This window comes from Physeter macrocephalus, chromosome 8 (assembly GCF_002837175.3).
Source record: "Physeter macrocephalus isolate SW-GA chromosome 8, ASM283717v5, whole genome shotgun sequence".
Classification (NCBI taxonomy): domain Eukaryota; kingdom Metazoa; phylum Chordata; class Mammalia; order Artiodactyla; family Physeteridae; genus Physeter; species Physeter macrocephalus.
Window position 1 is genome coordinate 99,804,062 of NC_041221.1, and position 21,632 is coordinate 99,825,693.

General features: G+C 34.6%; 1 protein-coding gene across 1 annotated transcript in view; it reads right to left on the reverse strand.

Moving 5' to 3' along the window:
- Nucleotides 1–21,632, reverse strand: part of ST8SIA4 (ST8 alpha-N-acetyl-neuraminide alpha-2,8-sialyltransferase 4) — a 116,125-nt gene that overhangs the window by 92,796 nt on the left and 1,697 nt on the right. Inside the window, exons 2-3 of the mRNA XM_024123145.3 lie at nucleotides 15,572–15,703; nucleotides 6,588–6,845 (exon numbers count right to left, since the gene is read on the reverse strand). Of these exons, the coding sequence (XP_023978913.1) occupies nucleotides 6,588–6,845; nucleotides 15,572–15,703 (390 nt within the window). The remainder of the gene's footprint in view (nucleotides 1–6,587; nucleotides 6,846–15,571; nucleotides 15,704–21,632) is intronic.

Consider the following 21,632-nt stretch of genomic DNA (forward strand, 5'->3'; position numbering starts at 1 on the left):
TGTTTGCAGTTAAAACATTTTATTTAAGGACAAACATTCTCAGTGAGAGTGCAAGGGAAAAAATAAGGCCATTTTTGTGAACACGTAGAAAAGTAGGCATATTTTTTCTCTCCAAGAGAAGAGTCTATTTTGCTAGAAAAGAGTTAGCATTCATAGAAGGTCAAAAAAGATGATTTAAAGTTTGCCATAAATTATCCACCAGTGAAGAATCAAACATTGAGTTATAAAAATATATTGTATCAGTCAAGGTAAGTAAATTCTTCCATCTTTTTCTATTGTGAAACATCTCATCCCTTCTCTTAGGAAGCTAGATCATCATAAAGTAAAACATTTTTATCGTATTACTTTGGTTTCCTGGAGAAATATATCTCTTTACTACAATTCTTTCTAATTTTATACACTCAGATTTTATAGACACTCCTATCTGAGTAGTGTTCCTGTGTCTTCACATTTCATATTATCTAATATGTTATTCAGTGTCAACTATACACACGTTTGATATATTTGATAAATTTGAGGAAGGTTTGACTTCTTGTTTATTTAAGACAAAGAGAATTTGCATTTCTAGCCAATGCTCATGGCTATTAGAAAAAGTGGTAATAAATTTAACTTTCAACTACAACATTTGACTCAAGCAAGGTGTGCTTTAATATCAGTCGACATTAGTTTAGATTTACAGTTTATGCATTTCTTTACTATTTATATTTCCCAACTGATACTTAGAAAATCACTTTGAAATGATAGGCCTATTATTATTATTAATATCATTGGATGTTGGAAATAATCATGTTTAGAACCTAAGGTATTTGTCCAATGCTACATTTCCTGGCTTTATTTTTTTCATTTTATTTTTTATTGAAGTATAGTTGATTTACAATGTTATATTAGTTTCAGCTGTACAACATAGTGATTCTAGTAATTGTCAGGAACCCAGCTTTTCTGATTCCCAATATCTAGGACATTTCATTATACTACTCATCATATTTCTGTATTTTCTTTTTAATTTTAAGGGTTTAAATGACCATAAATGACCTTATATATGACTCCTCTTATATATTAATTTTGGAATTCAGTGTTGTATTCAGTGTCTAAGGCAAGAATACATGAACACAAACCAAAATTTTCTCAATTCCTACATTAATTCTTTCATTCAATAAATAAATAGCACATACCTTAATGTATCAAATTTGGTATTAGGTCCTAAAGATACAGGCTAACTAAATCAGACATGGTGGGGAGTCCCAGCTTCCCTAGAGCATACTGTTTAGGCATATTGAGAATTACAGAACATTGCAAACCTTAATGCACATAAGAATCACCTGGGCACTGTGATCAAATGCACATTCTGACTCAGCAGGTCTGGTGCAAGTTCTGACATTCTGTATTTCTAACAAGCTTCCAAGTGATGTTAATGCTGGTAGTTCAGAACCACAATCTGAATAGCAAGGATTTACTTATATAAATATGTATATATTTAAATGGATATTTTAAGTGATCTTTCATTGCTGTTCCTATATTTTAAGAAAAAAAATATGAACCAAGAGGAAATTAGAAGGGAATTGGTCAAGCACTGCAGGAACTGAGGATGTTGATTAACAAAGGAAAAACGAGCAAAGTTGTCTAGGCTAGAAGAAGACGGGGACAAGACAGAATGCAGAAAAGGAAGGTAGAAAGAGAGAAATAAACAAACAAAATTAAATTTGGAATTCCAACCAGCCAGAACAACAACAACAAAAAGTGTTTTGCAGCTCTTAGTTAACCATTTCTGAATCATTCAAGTCATACTCATTATTTCTAGTATCTCTGTTTAAGCACAGTGAGGAGTGGCATTTGATGGTCAAAAAATATCAGTTGCCAATTGCAACTGTTAATTAACCCCTCCCCCAGTGTTCTCTATATAACATCAAAGCTAGTACACTGTGGGACCAGGTTTACTTTAGATGAAGCTGGACAAGATCCCTCTTCTATGGAAAACCAGTACTGACAGGCTGCCTGACATTTCCTACTACCCACAGACAGCCCAGAGAATGGAAAGACTGCCCCATCATTCTTACCTGGGGGGAAGAGAAGACCAGGGAAGGTGGAATGAGGATTTGTTCTCTAGCACATTTCAGCATTAAAATTAGGAAATATCTGATTTTTTTGGTTCTCATTAGAAAACCACAACTGTTAAGTTTATGAAATTCTTGAGCATAGACAATACAGATATTAGAATGTATGTTTTTGTAAATATATATGGGACTAAAATATCCAAAAAATGTGAAATATAAAGGCAGGAAAATTGAAAAGCACTTTATATATCATTTTGCAAAATCCAAAACAATTTTCACCACTAAATAGTTGTATTCTTTAATGTAAGATATGCACTGTTAAAATAATTTTACACCTAACACAAAGTAAAAAAAAAAAAAAAGACCCAAGAAAGGATTCAAAGATACTTTTAAACAGATTGCATGAAGGGAGCTTTTTAACCCTGTTTTCCTTTACCTACAGTGATATATAAAGGACATATTATGTCTTCAAAACTCTAGATTCTTGAAATATTATAGCAAACCTTTAGATAAGTAATTATACATGGGGTAAACTTAGGGCTGAGATTTTGTAGAGACAATTCTGTGGTTTCTGTGAGTAGGTAAGTTGTAACACTCTAAGGAAGAAAGGAATAGTTCATACAATAATCTCAGTTTCTAAATTAGAAAACTGAAGTATAGCAAGGCGTACAACTTCATCCAATATCACCTACAATGAACTCTCCTCGGACCCCTGGAACCTATATTGGGTGACGGTTTTCCTCTGCAGTATTGACTCCATCTCTTTCCAATATTTAGCATATGTCAGGCCATCCAAATATAAAATATAGAATTTAATATCAATAGGACAGTGTCTCTAATGCTTACCAGGTGAGAGAAGGTTTATAACTAACACACCAATGCCAGATTAAACTAAATTTTTGCTTATCTGGAGCTGTATGACAAGATCTTTAACATCACAAGAACTTTATTATCCTTTATGAATTTTCCCGATCAGACAGGATTGCAAGTCAAGAAAAGCATGATATTTTCAATCTGAGTGAGTGACTGACCACCCATGTTTCTCTATCCTGGCCTCTTCCTTACAACATGGCACTCGCTGATTGAGGAACTATAGACTAACTGTCTTGAGGGTTGCACATATAAAAACCACTGATCAAGTGGACATAACACTATTATTTGAATTATGATTTTAGGCATTTTTTATTAAGAAATAAAATTATTTCTCATGTCCAGTTTTCTGTTATTTAGGTACATATGAAACCTAGATTTTACAAATCAGTTCAATATTTAATCAGTAATTAGAGAATTGAAGTAAGGTTTTAATTGATTTTCTTATCCTCATTTTTTTCCTTTAAGCTCCTATTTTGTATGATATCCCACAAAACCCAGCATTTAATTTAATTGATTAACTTATGATACAAACAGCCACTGAGGGAATATCTCTTCTAGGAGAGGAAATGCATGACACTGTGTGTGTGTCTGCATTTGTGTGTAGTTACCATTAAATGGGCAAAAATACAACGTGAGCACTTTTCACTGGCTTATTTAAAAATATTGTGGGATATTAAAAATAACTTTCTCCAGAACTACACTTCACAGGACAATAATGCCATGTGTCTGCATCTTGCCCTCCTCCTCAATAGCACAACTGTTTGGAGCAAGAGACTCCTGTTTGCATGTGATAATGCATTCTGTACATCATTAAACAAAGAAGATAGCATTTTATTTCTTTAAAGTACTTTCAGAAAAAATAAAGTTTAAAATCTAACTAATGCTGAATGAAGATATTATCTAAAAATAATGCTTTGCTTTATAAAGTTAGAGGTCAACTTGAACATAATACCTGGGTGAATCTGATCCTTGAGGGGGGTCACTGAACTAACAGTGCCCTCTGCAAGCAGATCAGGTGTAAATTATCTCTCTCATAACAAACTAACTATCTAACAAGAAAAATGGGAAACAAACAAACAAACTGGAAACAACAGGTTACACATGCAACAAACCAACCAAAACTATCTATACCTATGCTGATATGCATACACACAATACAGCTCTGGGAAGGTGGGAAATTTGAAAGATTTTTAAAGATTGTTACTAAAATTTGTAACAATATTAACCAGTTTGACATGGATGGCAAACTATTTCAAGGAATAGGGCTTTGATTGAGGTTTAAAGCAAAAGTCCTCTTTGATGGTCTAGAGTAGAATAGACACATGTACAGTAACAAAAGGTCATATACTCTTGGGGAAGGAAAAGATATTTGGCACACAGATGATGAGTCAGATGCCATGAGAAAGATTAGAATTTTAGGAAGGATGGAGGTCTGGTAGTGATATGTCATTGAAGTCCCTTGTGTCCGTGAGACTCAAAGGGATGAATTTCCAAACTAGGTATTATTACAAAAGAAGAAGGGTTTTCTCCAGGGATTATTTGTTTCTAATGCAAAATGTATTCTTGCCAAAGTTTACCTGGAAAATCAGAATCCCAATCCTGGGCTACACTTCCCTAGTATATACTTTAATCTAGAACATTCCAACTTCTAATTTTGGAAAGTAGTAAAAATAGGAGGAAAAGAAAAAAACAATTACGGCAATAATTTTCATGCCTTCATTAAGATGCTTATCCTCATTTTTTTATACTTCTTGGTAAGAGCATAACAATTATAGACTCAGGATTGGTCACTATTGTGCTCTTGTTAAATTAATTTTTAAAATAATCATAGCTTAGAAAAGTATAAAGAACCTCTTGAAGTTTGATTATCCTCAAACACCAGTGAGTGACTTACAACAAACAGATAACTTCTGGAGATCTAATGCACTGCCTAATGATTATAGCCAACAATACTGTATTATCAACTTTAAAGTTGCTAGAATACTAGATCTTAACTGTTCTCACCACAAAAAAAGAGAGGAGATAATTATGTGATCTGATTGAGGTGTTAGCTGACACTACAATCTTAATTTCAGAGCTAAAGGTGAGGCTGAATCTAGTGGGTTATGGAGATCCCAATGCTAAAGCTTAAGGGGGTGTAGGAACAAGGAGTCAGTCACATTTGGATCCTGTAGCCCTCCAGGATTAATCAACCTTACAAATTCTCTTCTTCACCTTGCAACAATTTCTACTGTGCTCTAAAATCTTTTCCTCTTCATTTAATCTGCCCCCTGATTTTAATCTCTTCAGAAATTCTAGAAGCCTTACTCTTCCTTCACAGCCATACTTCATACAGACTTCAAAGTTTGAAGCTCATTACTTCCACTTCCACTGTCATTCCCTCATCAAATATTTTTGTCTCCTCTTTGGACATAATTTTCTTGGCATATTTACATATTGACAAGGTTTTTCTTTCAGTTCAATCAATTTAAAAGTTCAGGTTTTTAAAGGCTCAACTGATGTCAAATCAATCTCTGACCTTGCATCCAACTGAGAAAAGATAGTATGGCAAAATGTTTGTAGTTATATTCATTGTTATGACTTGTATTCCCTGAGAATATTCTCTTATGATGTTTCATGGTTATTATTCTTTTATAAAAAACTGTTGCCTATTTATGATTAATACTTATATAATTGTATTTATTTTTAATACTATAGTTCAAAAAGATTTTTTTCAAGATCTATACTTTCAAAGGCTGGATTCCAGCATAGCTTCAAGACTTCAAGTTATTTGTCAACATGGCAAATCAGCATACTTTCCTATTTATCTTTATATTGCAGTATTTCATATCTCAAAATACACATTTCATTTATTCAGCAAATATTTCTGAAGAACTAAAACAAGCCAAAAAAATCTATTTAGATATACTGAGAATTAAAAAGTGCTAATTAATATCTGTTGTCATTACAACCTTAAGTCTACTGTTGTCTTTTTTTCAGTTAATCAAAAGCTAACTAAACACATGACTCATCAAATATCTGCTGACCATCAATGAAAAACAAATAGCTATGTTTAATTTTGTGAGAAAACTAAAAAACTAAAATATACTACCATACACAAGTACCATGTATAAAGAGTGATGAAAGCAATTTGGCCCAAGTTATCAAATATAAACTTGTTAAATTATGTTCTTAGACTACGCTAAATAGTTGTCATTAAAAAAGTAAAATTAACTTATATCTGTTACATCATTGTATAGTAATGTTCATAATTTTATGAATAAAATAATTTATTGAATATAAATAGGATTATGAATGTAATTAATTAAGTGAATTAATTCATTCACTAACAGAAATAAATAATTATTTCTATTAGTGAATAAAATAGTTTTTCTGTGTATTATATTTAATAAAATTGTCATTTGGCCAAAAAGGAAAGCTGGTGTGAATCTTATTGCTATGAGATCATCTTTTCTTTCAATGATATAATAATTTTAATTTTACATTCCAGGGTAAGTGTAAATTTGGATACTACACAGAAAAAGACATCAAAGATAAATATTTGTTTGAGATTTCAATAATTCATAATATTAATATTAGATTTAAACATTTCTGCCAGTGTTCTACTCCTAAGTAAAGGGTCTTTGAAGAAATTACAATCTTTAGGAACAAAAGAAAGCTCACCTTATTACAAAATTGTGACTGTCAATCTCTTTTCCACATTCACTATCTAGTAGAATGCCAGAATTTCCAACAACTGCACAGGTCTTAAATCTTCGATTTTTCATTGGTGAAACTTCAGGTAGGAGGCTATGCAGATCCTGAGAAATATTTAGTGTCCGGCGTCTGTCCAGCACATAGTGTATGACATCACCAGGCTTAAAACTGCTCTTGACCACTGAGACATCTCGTTCTGCATCTAGGAAACGAAGAATGTTCTTCCTATATTTGAGATACAAGCAAAGTTTTCCATTAATGACAACATGTCCAAGGACTGGTAATATCATTTACAAAGTAACTTATGATAAGATATAAATTGGTAAATCACTAACCTTTAATATTCAGGTGGTAACTAAACCAACCAATTAAGTAGATTCTAAAGGAAATAAAATATATTTTTAAAACATCATTTGCACATAGTTTTTCAATGATTTTGTAAATAGATATATAGTATACACACCCATCTGTGGAGTGAAAAAGGCCTCCTATCAAAATTTATAGAAAAGTTTATTAAATGAAATACTACTGCCATGATTTGACTTTCCTTAGCTAGGTAGTATTCTGCCAGCCTTAATTATCTATAATCATCTATTTTGTTCAGTGTTGTCTAGTTAAGGTAAATAGAAAAACTTGAAATTGTTTAGAATGATAATTTAGTTAACTCTATTAAAAGGATTGAATTTTCCAAAAAAATTATTAACATTTATCAAAATCATGTGTATATTATAATTATTTGAAGTAAAGTTAAACTACAGCACTATATATATGTGTGTGTGTATATAGGTATATGTATATATATATATATTCATATATATGTATGTATATATATACATATATATATTCATATATATATATGTATATATATATATACATGAAAGTTTTCTTCCAAGCTCAAGAATCCAGGAAATAAGATGGCTATATTAGAGGAAAAGATGGACAGATAGAACATTGGACCTTGCAGGGCAGAGATAGCTAACTGCTCCTCAGTGTTCTTTCTTCCCTTCTTTCTTTTCCTATTTGAATCTTCTAAGTTTTACTTGGCCACATTGGTGATCAGCTAGAACATTTCCAAGTTTCCAAACCCAAGTGCAGCTGGGTGTGGTCACATAAATTAGTTTTCTTAAACAGGATATGAGTGGATCAAGTGCATCACTATAGGAGAAAGAAATAAACTTCTGATTTGTTTGATTCACTGTATTTTAAAGTCTCCTTTTTTATGGAAGCTTAGCCTATCCCATAACTAATAAAGAAAGAGATAAAAGATATGAGATACTACATACACATATATGTACATGCTAAGTTAGATGATGGAAAATAAGAAAATAGATATGGCTGCCTGGAAAGCTGGTGACTCTTGGCATGATACAGAATAGCACCTGATAAAACTGTGGTCTATAATAACTTAGGAGTCATACCCTATATGTAATAAGCTTGTTGCTCTTGGATAATTGGTTAAAAGGTGCTAGTATGTTGTTTTATGTTGGTTACCCCTTTTAGCAAGGAACTAAGAGGTGAAGTCAGACATGAAATAGCCAAGTTGCAAGTTGAGTGGAGGAGAGTATCTCTGGCAACGGCCTATAATCTAAACTGTGTGAGAGTCCAGTAACTGGGACCTCCTAAATGACTCCAATAATCCAATTAGCAAGAGATACAACTATAAATCAGAGCCATGCCAGCAGCAAGAAGGATACTGTCTTCTCCCCTAAGTCTATAGATTCATACTTCTTAAGAGTAGCTGCCAATAAACTGGAGAAAAGGAGGGTTAGGTCAGAATAATTAGGGGAGAATCTGAAGGCTAAAGAACTGCGTTCAGAAGCAATCTTTAGGTGGGGTTATTCATACCAGAAACAAACTCCAAAGAAATAGCTCAGGAGCCTAGTAAGTTTTTGAGAGAATTATATTGACAAAGAAATCTATGAATCTGGCTTACAAAAGATTGGGATTGCTTGATCCTCAAGCTACCAAACATATACCACCCAGAAGCAATCTGAGAAAGCAGTCTTCTGGGTTGGAAGTTGGATATTACTTACTGAAGTGCTCTTAACTGCAAGCTTGAATTTTCAGAATGCTCAAAACAATGTCATTATTATAACATTCATGATAAGATAGACATATTTTCCTCTAATGCTATTATTCTTTAAGCTCCATCACTATTTATAAATTTTATTATTAAGCACAAAATATGATATCTTCCTATCACTCCATCAAAAGGGCAATTCCCCAAATCATACTCATAAGCCAGAAGCATGACTAGCAAGGAGGGATGTAAAATAACTAACTCATCTTTCCTTTTGTTTTCTTTATTTTGGTTTGCTTTAAATAGGTCCCACTTTAACGTGTGATCAAATTAGGAAACCAGATGATTGAATACTTTATTTGGCCAGATTTTATACACAAGGAATACACCCATCAACTCTCTGAAAAAGAGACCATTAAAAAATTTTTTTTCTCAAATATTTGGAATATCAGGTTTGCAAGGAGTAAAATTTGTACAGGAAAATCTATATAAATGCCCTACAAATGAAATTTTGAAATTAATAGAAATTATCAGGCATTATAATAATCATCTTAACAAAGTACAGACTACATAAGAAGAGAATTGCTGGTGAAATCAGAAGCCATAGAGCATATGAATTGCAGAAAATTGAGAACTCTTTCATTATGTTAAGCACATGTGATTCTTCACAAAAGTTAACAGCTAGCACCAAGAGCAGCAATCAACTTTTGTACAAATTAACTACCACTTACTTGTTTGGTGAAAAAATTAAATAATGCCTGACACCTGTATTTCAACAAAAAACTTTTTTTCATTTCCTGTGAAAATGACAAGTTGACTCTAAAATGAAGACTGCACGGATGTGGTCAGATCACCAAACTAGATGGTGTTATCATTTTCCTTTGAACATAATTTAAAGGGGTTGCTGTAAGTATTTGAAGATGCAACTCACAAGTAGTGGCATGTTTACAAGCATGAAGTGAATAGAGGTCCAGATTTCAAAGAAGACTCTTTAGCTTGGAAATCCAAAAAGGAAAATCCCCTTACTCATAAAGTTAACACTTAAACGCTTGTCAACCGATAGCAAGAGGGACTTTGCAATCACAGAACCTTTGCTGTGTTACAGAAAGTTAGCAGCAAAAATATTTTCAAACATATGTCCTCTAAATCTGAGTATAAGAGAACACCTTTAATTTATTCATTCTTAGGGAAAACTGATATTTAAAAAGTGGACTGTAAGAGCTCAGAAAGAAAATAATGCTTAATGTGATAATAATTATTAAGTACAGATGATACTATTGCATGTATTACTCCAATGTTGTCTTACAGGCTCAACAGTAGTTTTTTAAATGGAAGCAGTAAAAAATGGTAAAAGTATTTTCAAGACGGAATACAAAATACCAATTCACACAGACTAATCAAAATATAAAAATGTAAGTTTCTTAGAGAAAACTCAGAACAATTGTTAGTGTTGAATTTGCTTTTTTAAACTGAAAGGTGGGGACCTTGAATGTCTCTAGTTTGTTCTTTTTCCTGCATTGAACCAAACTTTCGTTTCTATTTTAGGGCTTAAATCTATACATGGAAAGTTATCTGAGCTAAGATTCCTGGTGTAGGATGCAAGAAAGACTGAAAATAATTACTATGAGTGAATATATTGATAAAATGCTTAATATTTTCTGGTAACAATAAAGTTAGTTTTTATTTTCTCCCTAGTAGGCTGTAGGTATTTTTAGACTATAGATTTAATGGACTGTAAAAGTTCTATGGATTTGCTAAGTCTAACTGTTGTTCAGACTGTAAATCTATTAAAAAAAAACAGAAAGAAGAAAACTAGTGCTTAAATGTAATTAAATATCACTGGAAGCCTGAAAAACTCTTCTACTTATGCGGAAACAACACGTTAAGTACTACCAAGGAGAACATATACGCTTTGCTCAAAAGGTACTTGATATGAATGAAAACAGCAAGTTAAACAAAATTACTTCAGAATGAGAGAGATAGAAAGAAAACTCTAACTTCTGGGCTCTAAGGAAGCATGATCAACAAAAGCCAATGTTTAATATGCAGGCTGTACCAGTATAAGTTTTTGTAACATGTGGTCCAGTTACTACCAGAGGATTGTGTTTTCTGTGTGTGACTTAAAAGAACAGTAACAACAAAAGATTCCTCACAGGTCTCTGTCATTCTGTTAAGCATAATGTAACTTTTGAAACCCTGTTCGAAAAGCAAACACCTAAGTTCAGCGACTGTTTTAACGATAAAGATAACTGACAGAAATCAGGAAATATGCTTCACTTTGGTAAGACTAAAAAATTAGTCATAAAGATTATATTTTTTGTTAGGCAATGCTGGCTTAAACTGAAAGACTGGTTTAGACTGTGAAACTGACAGGAATAGATTCTATACAGAAACTTTTCAGCTGAATTTTCAAGTAGAACTTCCCTTTCAACATCACCCACCACTTGAAATAGCAGCTGCAGAGTCCTGGGGAATTAATTTTCTAAACATTGTTTTCACTTGTGAAATGTTACATATAGCTAACCTATCACCAGGTGCCACTCTTTCTTCTCTGTAGGTTTCCTGTCAACAACAAGCATGTACTGTGGCAACTAAAATTTAATCTAAATGACATTGTTGACTCCATCAGCAAGTATTGTGAGGCAAATCTTACAGCTGGAATGCATCACAAGTTGAGAAACAAATTAGGTAGTGATACATGTATTAGGAATCAGTTTTTACAAACTTTTGACTCCAGACAAAAATCAGTGAATCAATTCAGTTGTTACTGACATAGTTTACTAAAAAAAAAAAAAAAAAAAAAAACAGTTTAAGAAATGCCAAGTGTTTCATTATGCCTACAAAAAGCAGACAGAACACAATTTTTTGTCTCAAAAGATTATTTCTGCATGGCAATATGCCTCGAAGCTCTGGAAAAAACATAACCTATAGCTTGTTAGAGCTTCTGAGCTAAGGGTCTTAGCTGTTATAGGAGAAATATTCTAGATAGTATTAAAAGAAAAACCCTGAACACAACCAAATGAAAAGGCAAAATTGTCTCAAAAAAGCTTGAAGAAAAGCACATTTTAGTTTAATTTACCCCTCAGATAGACATTTGATATTTGGCCCAGCATTTGGTAATATTGGATGAATACTATCTTATATTTTATTATTTTAGAGCAAAAAACTCAACTTCTCTTCATAAAGATACATTTTAATAGTATGCATTTTTAGTATTAAACAATAGTCTTCCAGAAGATTTATCTCATAATAAGAGCTCTGGCTCCACAGTCAGGCCTGGCTTTGAAGCTTGACTCTGGGACTAACAAGCTGTGTGACCCACGACGTGCACTATTGAATTGTATGTGGACCTTTTTATAAAGTAAATCAATGCATGCAACAGCAAATTCTTTTTGACAGGGGAAGCACATATAAATTTGCAATTATGTTTAGTCAACCTGCAAACCTCATCTGGTTAAGAACTTCGATATACGATGACACTAAGAGTTGAAAATATTTTTGCTGACTAATTATTATGTGCTTGTTCTGGTCCTGATGAGTAGCTGAGCTCATACATTTCTATACATCCATATCTGGTACTGTACGTAATTCTTTAGGTTTCTATCCAACATATGAAAAATGAGGGGGAAAGAAAGAAACAACCCGAAGATGAAAAAAAGTCATCACAAGTGTTGGACATGACTAGATAATTTCTCTGTACAATGTTCACAGATATACTCACAACATCTGATACATCTTAAATGTATCATTTCTTAGCTTACAATAATAAAGAACTACTACCAATAAAATCAAGCCTTTAACCAAGCTAATTAGTTTAATTGTGAAGTTAGCTGTGGAATGCATGAACTTCCCTAAATCTTGATGAATTTTCAAAGTACAATGAACTAATACATGAAACCGTCTCAGACAACTCCCCAGAGGTACAGTTGTTTGATGAATATATATGAATCAATTCTTGATGTGCTTATGAAAGTGGCAGAGTGCATATAGGGCAGGAAGAATCAGTAATAAGAAAGAAAATCATGTCTAAAAATGTAGGGAAAAACAATTTATCTTCAGTGACTGTTTCACATTTTAATGCAAATAGATAAATAATTTATTAGGAATATCACAAGTGCATTATTAAGTTTAATGAGATTTTTAAAATGAGAAAGATTTGTAAGCATAGTTCAATCATGTAAGATCAAAAATGATTAGTTTTAACATCTTAATCAAAAGCTTCAAAGTAGAAATTTAAAACACTTGTAAAATATGCCCACACCCACTCATAGACACAAAATAATGTGGTTTTTCATAAATGCTATAGATGTGGGGAAAAAACAAAGGAAAATAACCAAAATACTTTAAGATTAGTTTCAAGTATGACTTAAAAAGAAAGCTAAGCCAATAATCAGGTATTTTTATATTCTAAATTTTTTATTATAGGTGTCAAATTGATTGATACTTACTAGTCACTACAGCAATAGTGACTATAGGCAATTATACAGGCAATTATAGGCAATTATAATTTTTATGAACTGTTTGTACATTGTACAGTAATGGTTTTACAAATTATTATTTCCTTGTAAGGAAATGACAACTTTGTATGTCTTATTCAATATTTGCTCACTGTTTTATTGTTTACTTATCTGTTAAGGAGAACCATATGAAGAGTACTAACATTTCATTCATTATTAGCTGTTACAATTGAAAATAAATCACCCTCAAAGATATGAATGCAACCCTCATTAATTTGTAAAGTTGCAGTAATAAATTGCTTGGGTCAATTTATGTTAAATACCCTTAGCTTGAATATCTTCAAAACAGCAATAGATATAGCCTCATGCACATCTATAGTAGTCATTTTTTCATAGATACTAGGAAGGCATAGCCAGATATATTGATTAAACTATTGTTAATTATGTATTTAATTTATTTATTAGACTTTATCTGATATATTATTTAGCATGGCTAGATATATTAAACTGTTAAAATTTCTTATTTTACTTTCTTCCATTACTTTCCTTTACCTGATCTACAGAGCCTTACATAATTGACACCTTTCTTGCCAAATCATTCAAACTTGAAAGTTCTCTTTCTAGGCATCCTCAGAGGTCAAATATTTTCTTTTTTAATCACCCATATTTCTCTCTTTCCAATCTACTTCTAAGAAACATGAATCCTTACTCTGTGCTAAACTCAACTGTATTTATATAAACAGTATAATTTATACTATATTTGTATAAACTGTATATTTATAAACTGTATTTATGGCCCCATCTAGTTCCATATCCTGTAGCTTTTTCCTCATAATTATCTTATCTCCTACAGCGTTTCTAAATTCAAATGTGGGTATAGGAGTATGAGTTAGTGAGGAAGACACTAGGTAGGTATCATGAGAAAAGGGAGCTCCAGGTGTAAAACTGTCAAACTGGAGAGCTCGTGGTTAGTGTTGGCTTCAGCCAAAGAGTTCTCAGGAGGAACACAGGTCCAGAGTTGTCACATTTTAAAATTTCTTAAGAGTATATGAAAATCTGTACTTTTATAAGGAATCTGCGAATTTTTAAATACTGCTTTAAGTTTCTTTGTACCCAGTTGAAATAAACATTGCTTGCTGAACATATTCTACACAGAAGACACCAATTTATAAACTCTGTCAGAGTTGCACTACATCACACGCTACTCATCTCACTGTTCTTGCACTCTGCCTACAAATACACAAAGTTCACCCTAAACTAAAAACAGCCAAACATACACCACTTGACATTGCCATGGTTTGATTCCTGTCTCCATCCCAGTCACTTTGAAAGCTTTAAAACAAAGTAGTCTAACCATTCCTGCATTTCCATGGCACCCATTTCTTTTTAATTTCCAGACATTCTTTCAACTATATTTCAACATGTAGTGAGTGCCTTTGCTGCAATGCATTCTATGAATTGTGATGCATACTCTAAAGATGAAGGTAGTAGACTCTTCCTTAAAGGGGCTTATAATCTACATTATACGTACGTGTGATCCAAGAAGTGAGGAGGTAGAAACCCCAGCAGATCAGCAGCTTACCCCCTTAACCACTAACCTACTCTTACAAAAATCTGTGTGTTCATATCCAATCATGGAGTAATTAGCATTTTGCCAATACTAGAAAAATGCAATGATTTTATTATGTAAAGAACAGTTGTTCTCTTGAACTTTTTTAAAGAGTTCTGATTTACTGAAATGCTGATTTAAACATACCAACCAATACAGCAATGTAACTATAGAGAAAATGATCTGCTTGCTTCCTCCATAATTAGGAAGGTCTGGCCCTAACTTTCTTATTAGAGAATTATAATTGAAGAAAACAAGATATAATGGATACATGTAGGCACTGAGTTTGATTTCAAGAGCCTATCTAAGCGAAAATACCAGAATCTTTCAGAGAATAAACCTGTACTCTAGAAGCCTTGTTTGCTAATTGTTACCTATTTAGGGTATATTTATTGAGACATTTATTACAGGAGCACACATAGAAATACCCCTTCATAGAATAAGTCAAATTTATTTATAATTGTTGGCTAAATGGCAGTTGAATAGGCTCTACTTATATCCAGTGTGAGAAAACACAAGATCAGTATGAAGACTTTAGAGAAGTTAAAGATAATTCTCAAAATATACGTCCATCCTGAGTAATAAAGAAAAGTGTGTTAAACATTAGGATTATGTCGAACATTTTATTTCATTAGTATAAAGACAGTATATTAAAAACTCATATATTCATCCTTATATTTCTGGCTCTATAATGATTTCAGTTTTATAGTTTCACATCCTTCAGTGAGAAACATTAAGAGCCTGTTCACTCTTACTGAAGTATTCATACTTAAACTATAAATCAAGCATTCAGTATAAGTTTGCCAAGCCCAATGTATTCTAGAACATGATATGAAATTTATTATGCCTTATTAAAGAAACTCACCTTATCTCTAGGACCAAAGAGGAATTGATTTTCCAACCTTCTACAGAATGCTGGAAGACTGAAGAGCCAGCCTTTCGAATGATTTTATCCGAACTATTGACAAGTGATCGACTCAAACACAGCTCACCATCTCTGAAACAAATCACAATGCCAGCTTTGTGAAAGTAAGAAGCATTTTGTATAAACAGCATAATACATAATTTGATTTAGATTACTGGTGACAACTTGTAGATACAACTTTTTCTACCTGTTAGAAGAAGAGGTATAAGCATGATGAAAGGTATTATAAAGATTAGATGAATATGACTTTATCAGGAGAATCATTTACACTTATTATTTTACTTATTATTTTTGAAATAAAACTTTTTATGTAAAGAAAAGACCTTTGTAGTATTTAAGGAAAAAAATTCTCATCGAAGTTCTGTTCCCCTTTAGCCCCTCCCTCCCCTGCTGTGTTTAACAATAGAGACAGGATGTTTGGCCAATTCTCCTGCATCTGTGTAACTGTGACTCCTAAGATTGTCACAGAAGACATACAGACATAATGGAAAGAGCTTTTGTTTTGGAATAAGAAGACTTTGAATATCAGGTGATCTGGACATGTTTGTGATTCTATCACTTGCAAGCCCATATGTCCTTTGACAATATTCTCTTTCCTCTTTACCTTACCTTGAAAATTGCAAAAACATTATCTAATATGTTTTGACTTTGTGAGAAGTGGAGCTCTGCACGTGAAAGTAATTTATAAAACACAATTGAAGTGCTAATTCTAAAATTACTTCGGTCTCAAAACATCTCAACAATGAGATGCTTCCCTGATAGTTGGTAGTGGGGAGATAGAGATTGCAATGGGGGGAAAACGCATTCAGTAGCCATTATTACTGGTATTTTCTGTTATATCAAATGATTAACTATGCTATCCCCACCAGTTAATAGCAACAGGCAAGTATATCAGGCTGCATGCTACTAGCAGGGGTGTTGGTGGTAGGTGACAGACACCTATGATAGCATTTATACCATTAGGACCTTTATAGACGAACCTCTTCATTGTTCAGTAGACTATTCCTTGGTACTTTATACATGTAAACCCGGATTCAGAGAATAAAAAAGCCACCTCTCTATGGCATAGCCCTTTCAATATCTGTATTTATTACACGTCACCTCAATTTTTTAGAATCTCAAAAACATAGTTAAAAAGTAACATGACTATTTGCTCAGTCACAAAGTCTAAATCCGAATTGATTTTCCAACCTTCTACAGAATGCTGGAAGACTGAAGAGCCAGCCTTTCGAATGATTTTATCCGAACTATTGACAAGTGATCGACTCAAACACAGCTCACCATCTCTGAAACAAATCACAATGCCAGCTTTGTGAAAGTAAGAAGCATTTTGTATAAACAGCATAATACATAATTTGATTTAGATTACTGGTGACAACTTGTAGATACAACTTTTTCTACCTGTTAGAAGAAGAGGTATAAGCATGATGAAAGGTATTATAAAGATTAGATGAATATGACTTTATCAGGAGAATCATTTACACTTATTATTTTACTTATTATTTTTGAAATAAAACTGTAGTATTTAAGGAAAAAAATTCTCATCGAAGTTCTGTTCCCCTTTAGCCCCTCCCTCCCCTGCTGTGTTTAACAATAGAGACAGGATGTTTGGCCAATTCTCCTGCATCTGTGTAACTGTGACTCCTAAGATTGTCACAGAAGACATACAGACATAATGGAAAGAGCTTTTGTTTTGGAATAAGAAGACTTTGAATATCAGGTGATCTGGACATGTTTGTGATTCTATCACTTGCAAGCCCATATGTCCTTTGACAATATTCTCTTTCCTCTTTACCTTACCTTGAAAATTGCAAAAACATTATCTAATATGTTTTGACTTTGTGAGAAGTGGAGCTCTGCACGTGAAAGTAATTTATAAAACACAATTGAAGTGCTAATTCTAAAATTACTTCGGTCTCAAAACATCTCAACAATGAGATGCTTCCCTGATAGTTGGTAGTGGGGAGATAGAGATTGCAATGGGGGGAAAACGCATTCAGTAGCCATTATTACTGGTATTTTCTGTTATATCAAATGATTAACTATGCTATCCCCACCAGTTAATAGCAACAGGCAAGTATATCAGGCTGCATGCTACTAGCAGGGGTGTTGGTGGTAGGTGACAGACACCTATGATAGCATTTATACCATTAGGACCTTTATAGACGAACCTCTTCATTGTTCAGTAGACTATTCCTTGGTACTTTATACATGTAAACCCGGATTCAGAGAATAAAAAAGCCACCTCTCTATGGCATAGCCCTTTCAATATCTGTATTTATTACACGTCACCTCAATTTTTTAGAATCTCAAAAACATAGTTAAAAAGTAACATGACTATTTGCTCAGTCACAAAGTCTAAATCCGTGTTTATTATGTAGGCAATCCTCCCCTACTATCAATGGAAACATTGCCTGTGCAACAGCTGCTAGATGAATTCTGTAATTGGAGGCTGATAGTTTGGTATTTTGGTTTGCATTCTTTTTTAAACATGTAGTTCCAATTTGAATCAACTCAAAGCATCAAATGCAACTACTCCCTGTGAAATTTAGAACTCTATAAAAATTAATATTTTAAACTGTCCTACTGATGAAAATGATACACTTGCATGCCTATGTATGGCTAATAATAGTCATTTTATAGAGGTCATTTAGGATGCAAGGAAACATAGGGTGCAATTACTACTCAGTAGCCCCGAGTCAATTTTTATATTACATGTCTAATGATAATAACTATTACATATGAATGAAAATGTGGATATACAGAGTTAATCTTCACACTTTTGGAGATACGCCTTCAAGAGTATCGACACAAACTCTCACCATTTCTAGGGGTAGGGACCTTCCCCATCTTCATCTTGTTAATAACTAACTGTCCTGTCAATATCATCTTTTTCTAACCACAGATTGCTAAAATTAAAATAATTATTTTCACCACCAATAAACTTTTACAGAAGAAGTAAGCTGGCATTTTAAATATCTGTGGGAGATTGCTTTACTGACAGGTAGATAAAGATACATTTTTATAAGGCAGAATGATTGCTATGATATTGTATGGAGGCTTTTCAGAACCTCTAAGATTTAAAAAAAGCGCTTTAAAAGTTTAAATCAGTTTTATATCACTGAAATGCTACCACATTACTCTGCTCTTTGAATTGTTTTCATTGAACTGGTGATAAGTCAAATTTCAGACTTTTACCACTGGAAAGAATTTTGAATGAAAATAGCTACAACTAGTCACACTTCTTCAAGTCAATGGAATTCATGTGTGAGAAGGCCAGGCTGCCAGCAACCTGAGGCTCTGGAGCAAATTTCTTTGTATAAGGTTAAATGAGTCCCAAGGGGTTTTTCTGCTTGTGACCTTGGTAGTACTCGGTCTGGAATAGGCTTTTCCTTCCTGTGAATGCAAGGCATGAATGATGTTGCCACCCCCTACTAGTTTCTCATCCCAGATCAGACCCGAGTGCTAAACAGCTGCACTGAAAACATTTCTCGGATGGGGCTGTATACAGGGAGATTCAATACGTACTTCTAAAGGGATAATTACACAACATATAAAAGAAATAAAGCAATATATATTATAAAGTATCCCTGCTTATATCGAGCTAAGAAAAACCCAGTTAGATGGTCATCTATGCGATACCAGTGACAGAAGCTAATCAGCAGTTATATTACTAGTCTTTACAAATATTTTTCTTTCAAATATGAGTTGCCAGCCATCACTACAATTTATTCTATTAATTCTGCAGTACATAACACACAAGATTAATTTTGGCTCATGAAATGAGGTCCCCAAAAGCCCTGCAATGAACCCCACTGTAAGCTCATCTTGACTTGGCTTTGGAATGAATATGTTCCCTTAGGTTAAATCTTCTCTTTAATATAAAAATTTAAGTCATTTAAATGAAAAGAACTTGCATCACATTAAGCCTGAACACAAACAGCCGGCAATTTTGTGTTTTCATTCCCTAAGTGCCAAACAACTAAAAATAAAGATGCGATGTACTACCTTATCTTACAGCCTATGGCTTTTAGTAGAATTCCAAATATAACATATGAAGTAACATGCAGATTCTGGTTTCCTGAGTTACAAGAGTGTGTTCCACCCTAGAACAAACTGGAACTAACATTGCTAACAGTGATAATACTCTAAGTATGAATGCTTATCTCCACTGTCACTTCTATCGTAAGTTTCAGAACCAATACTGCTGATCATCTAGTGAGACAACCTAAAGTACACAGTCAAATTAAAAAGGAAATCTGTAGATAGTAAGAAAAGTAAGTTAAAGTGTCATTTAAAGTCACCCAGGAAAAGAGTATGTAGCAAGTTTTAAGGAATAATAATCAAAGCAAATGTCTATTTGGTATTAAAGTTTGTTACACTTTCAAATACATTATTTCATTAAATGCGTATCCCCACATATTTTTACCTGTAGGACCCTTAAGTTAACATATTTCTAATTATACCAAAGAGCACACAGAGCCAGTAAAATTACAGGCCAGTTGTGAGGCAAGCGCCATTTTTCCCATTAAGAAAAAAATATCAATTAAGAATAGACCACTTCATACCCCTAATGCCCTTTCAGTTAAACTTCACTAGTCAACAGAGCAGGCAATTGATGGGTTAGCTTCGAAGGAAACAGCTTTAAATGTCCAATTATTACTTGACCTATTCTCCAATAATTCCTTATTTACAAACATGCTGCTAGTATTCCTCTGGAGATACGAGAATGTGGATAGTTGGTAGGAAAGTTGGGCTGTTGTTCTTTTTCCTTCTCTGTGGAATGACTGCTCCATATTGCATACAAGAACCTTGTTACACGGACTCTAGATGGGACCTCCAGTGTTAAAACGGAGGCAGGTCGAATAGATAAAGAAACTGCTGCCTATTGCAAAATGGTAGCAGGGAAGCTAAATATGAATCTAGGAGGATGTTCTAAGATACAAGGACTGTGGAACTGTCCTTAATTGAATCCGCGGCCCACTCGCAAGGCACGCAGTGTCCCCCAAAAGGTCAGGGACTGCCGTTTACCTCACTGCTGATTACTGGCCTGGGTTCTGGGGCCAAACCGCCACTCTAGTTTACTCATCTCAAAACGAGTCCCTCCCTCCACGTGGCTTGGGTAGAAAGAGAGTCAAGAAGAAGGCCGTTTGATGAGTCAACTCCTCCACCAGAAGCACTATTCTGGAGTTGAAACGAAATTATAAACTGGTGTCACAGCTTTTCCTCTGAACGTTTCATGTGAGGGAAAAGCGAAACAGCGCTCAGGGGGACCTAGCTGTCCTCACATTGGCCCCGGCAGCGCCAACCCCAAGGGCTCAGGGAAGAGCTGGCGGCGGCAGCCCCGACGCTGCGGGGCACATGGAGACGCGCGCCGCCTCGCCCTGCACGGCCGTAATTGCGGGATTTAATTAGGAAGGAGGAGCCCGGTTGCCGACTGAGCAGCAGTTATTATTATTTTTTTTTAATTTTTAAAGGGGGCCTGATTCCTGCAGTAAAGGCTTCCGCGTCTCCTCACTCATTCTTCCACCCTCGCGGCCAGCTCTCGCCAAGCAGCAATTGCTCCGCCGCGCACTTCTGTTTGATGAACCCGCGCCCGCCCCGCGCAATCTCGAAGGAGCAGGGAAAGCAGGCTCTGCCCGAAAAAGGTGCAAGAGAATCCCCTCACCCCAGCTGGCCCGACCGCCGCGCCCCTGCCTGCGCCCGCCTCCTGCTCCTCCTCGGCGCCCTGGGCAGCGCCCACCGGCCGGCGGCGTCCAGGAAAGGCCACGCGAGGAACGTCGCCCGGGAAATAAGGAGCATCCCAGGTCGGTTATTTGACCCGGAGGACTCGGGATGCGCTCCTACTTCCTGCCGGCGGCTACGGGAGGCCCGGAGAGGGCGCCTGGGTGGCGTGTGGCGCCTCCTCTCGCCTCCCTCGTCCCTCCCACTCTCGCTCTCCAGGGTTGCCAGCCGAGGGCCCGAACCTCAGAGTCCTGGCGAGGCTTGGCCGCTTTGTCTG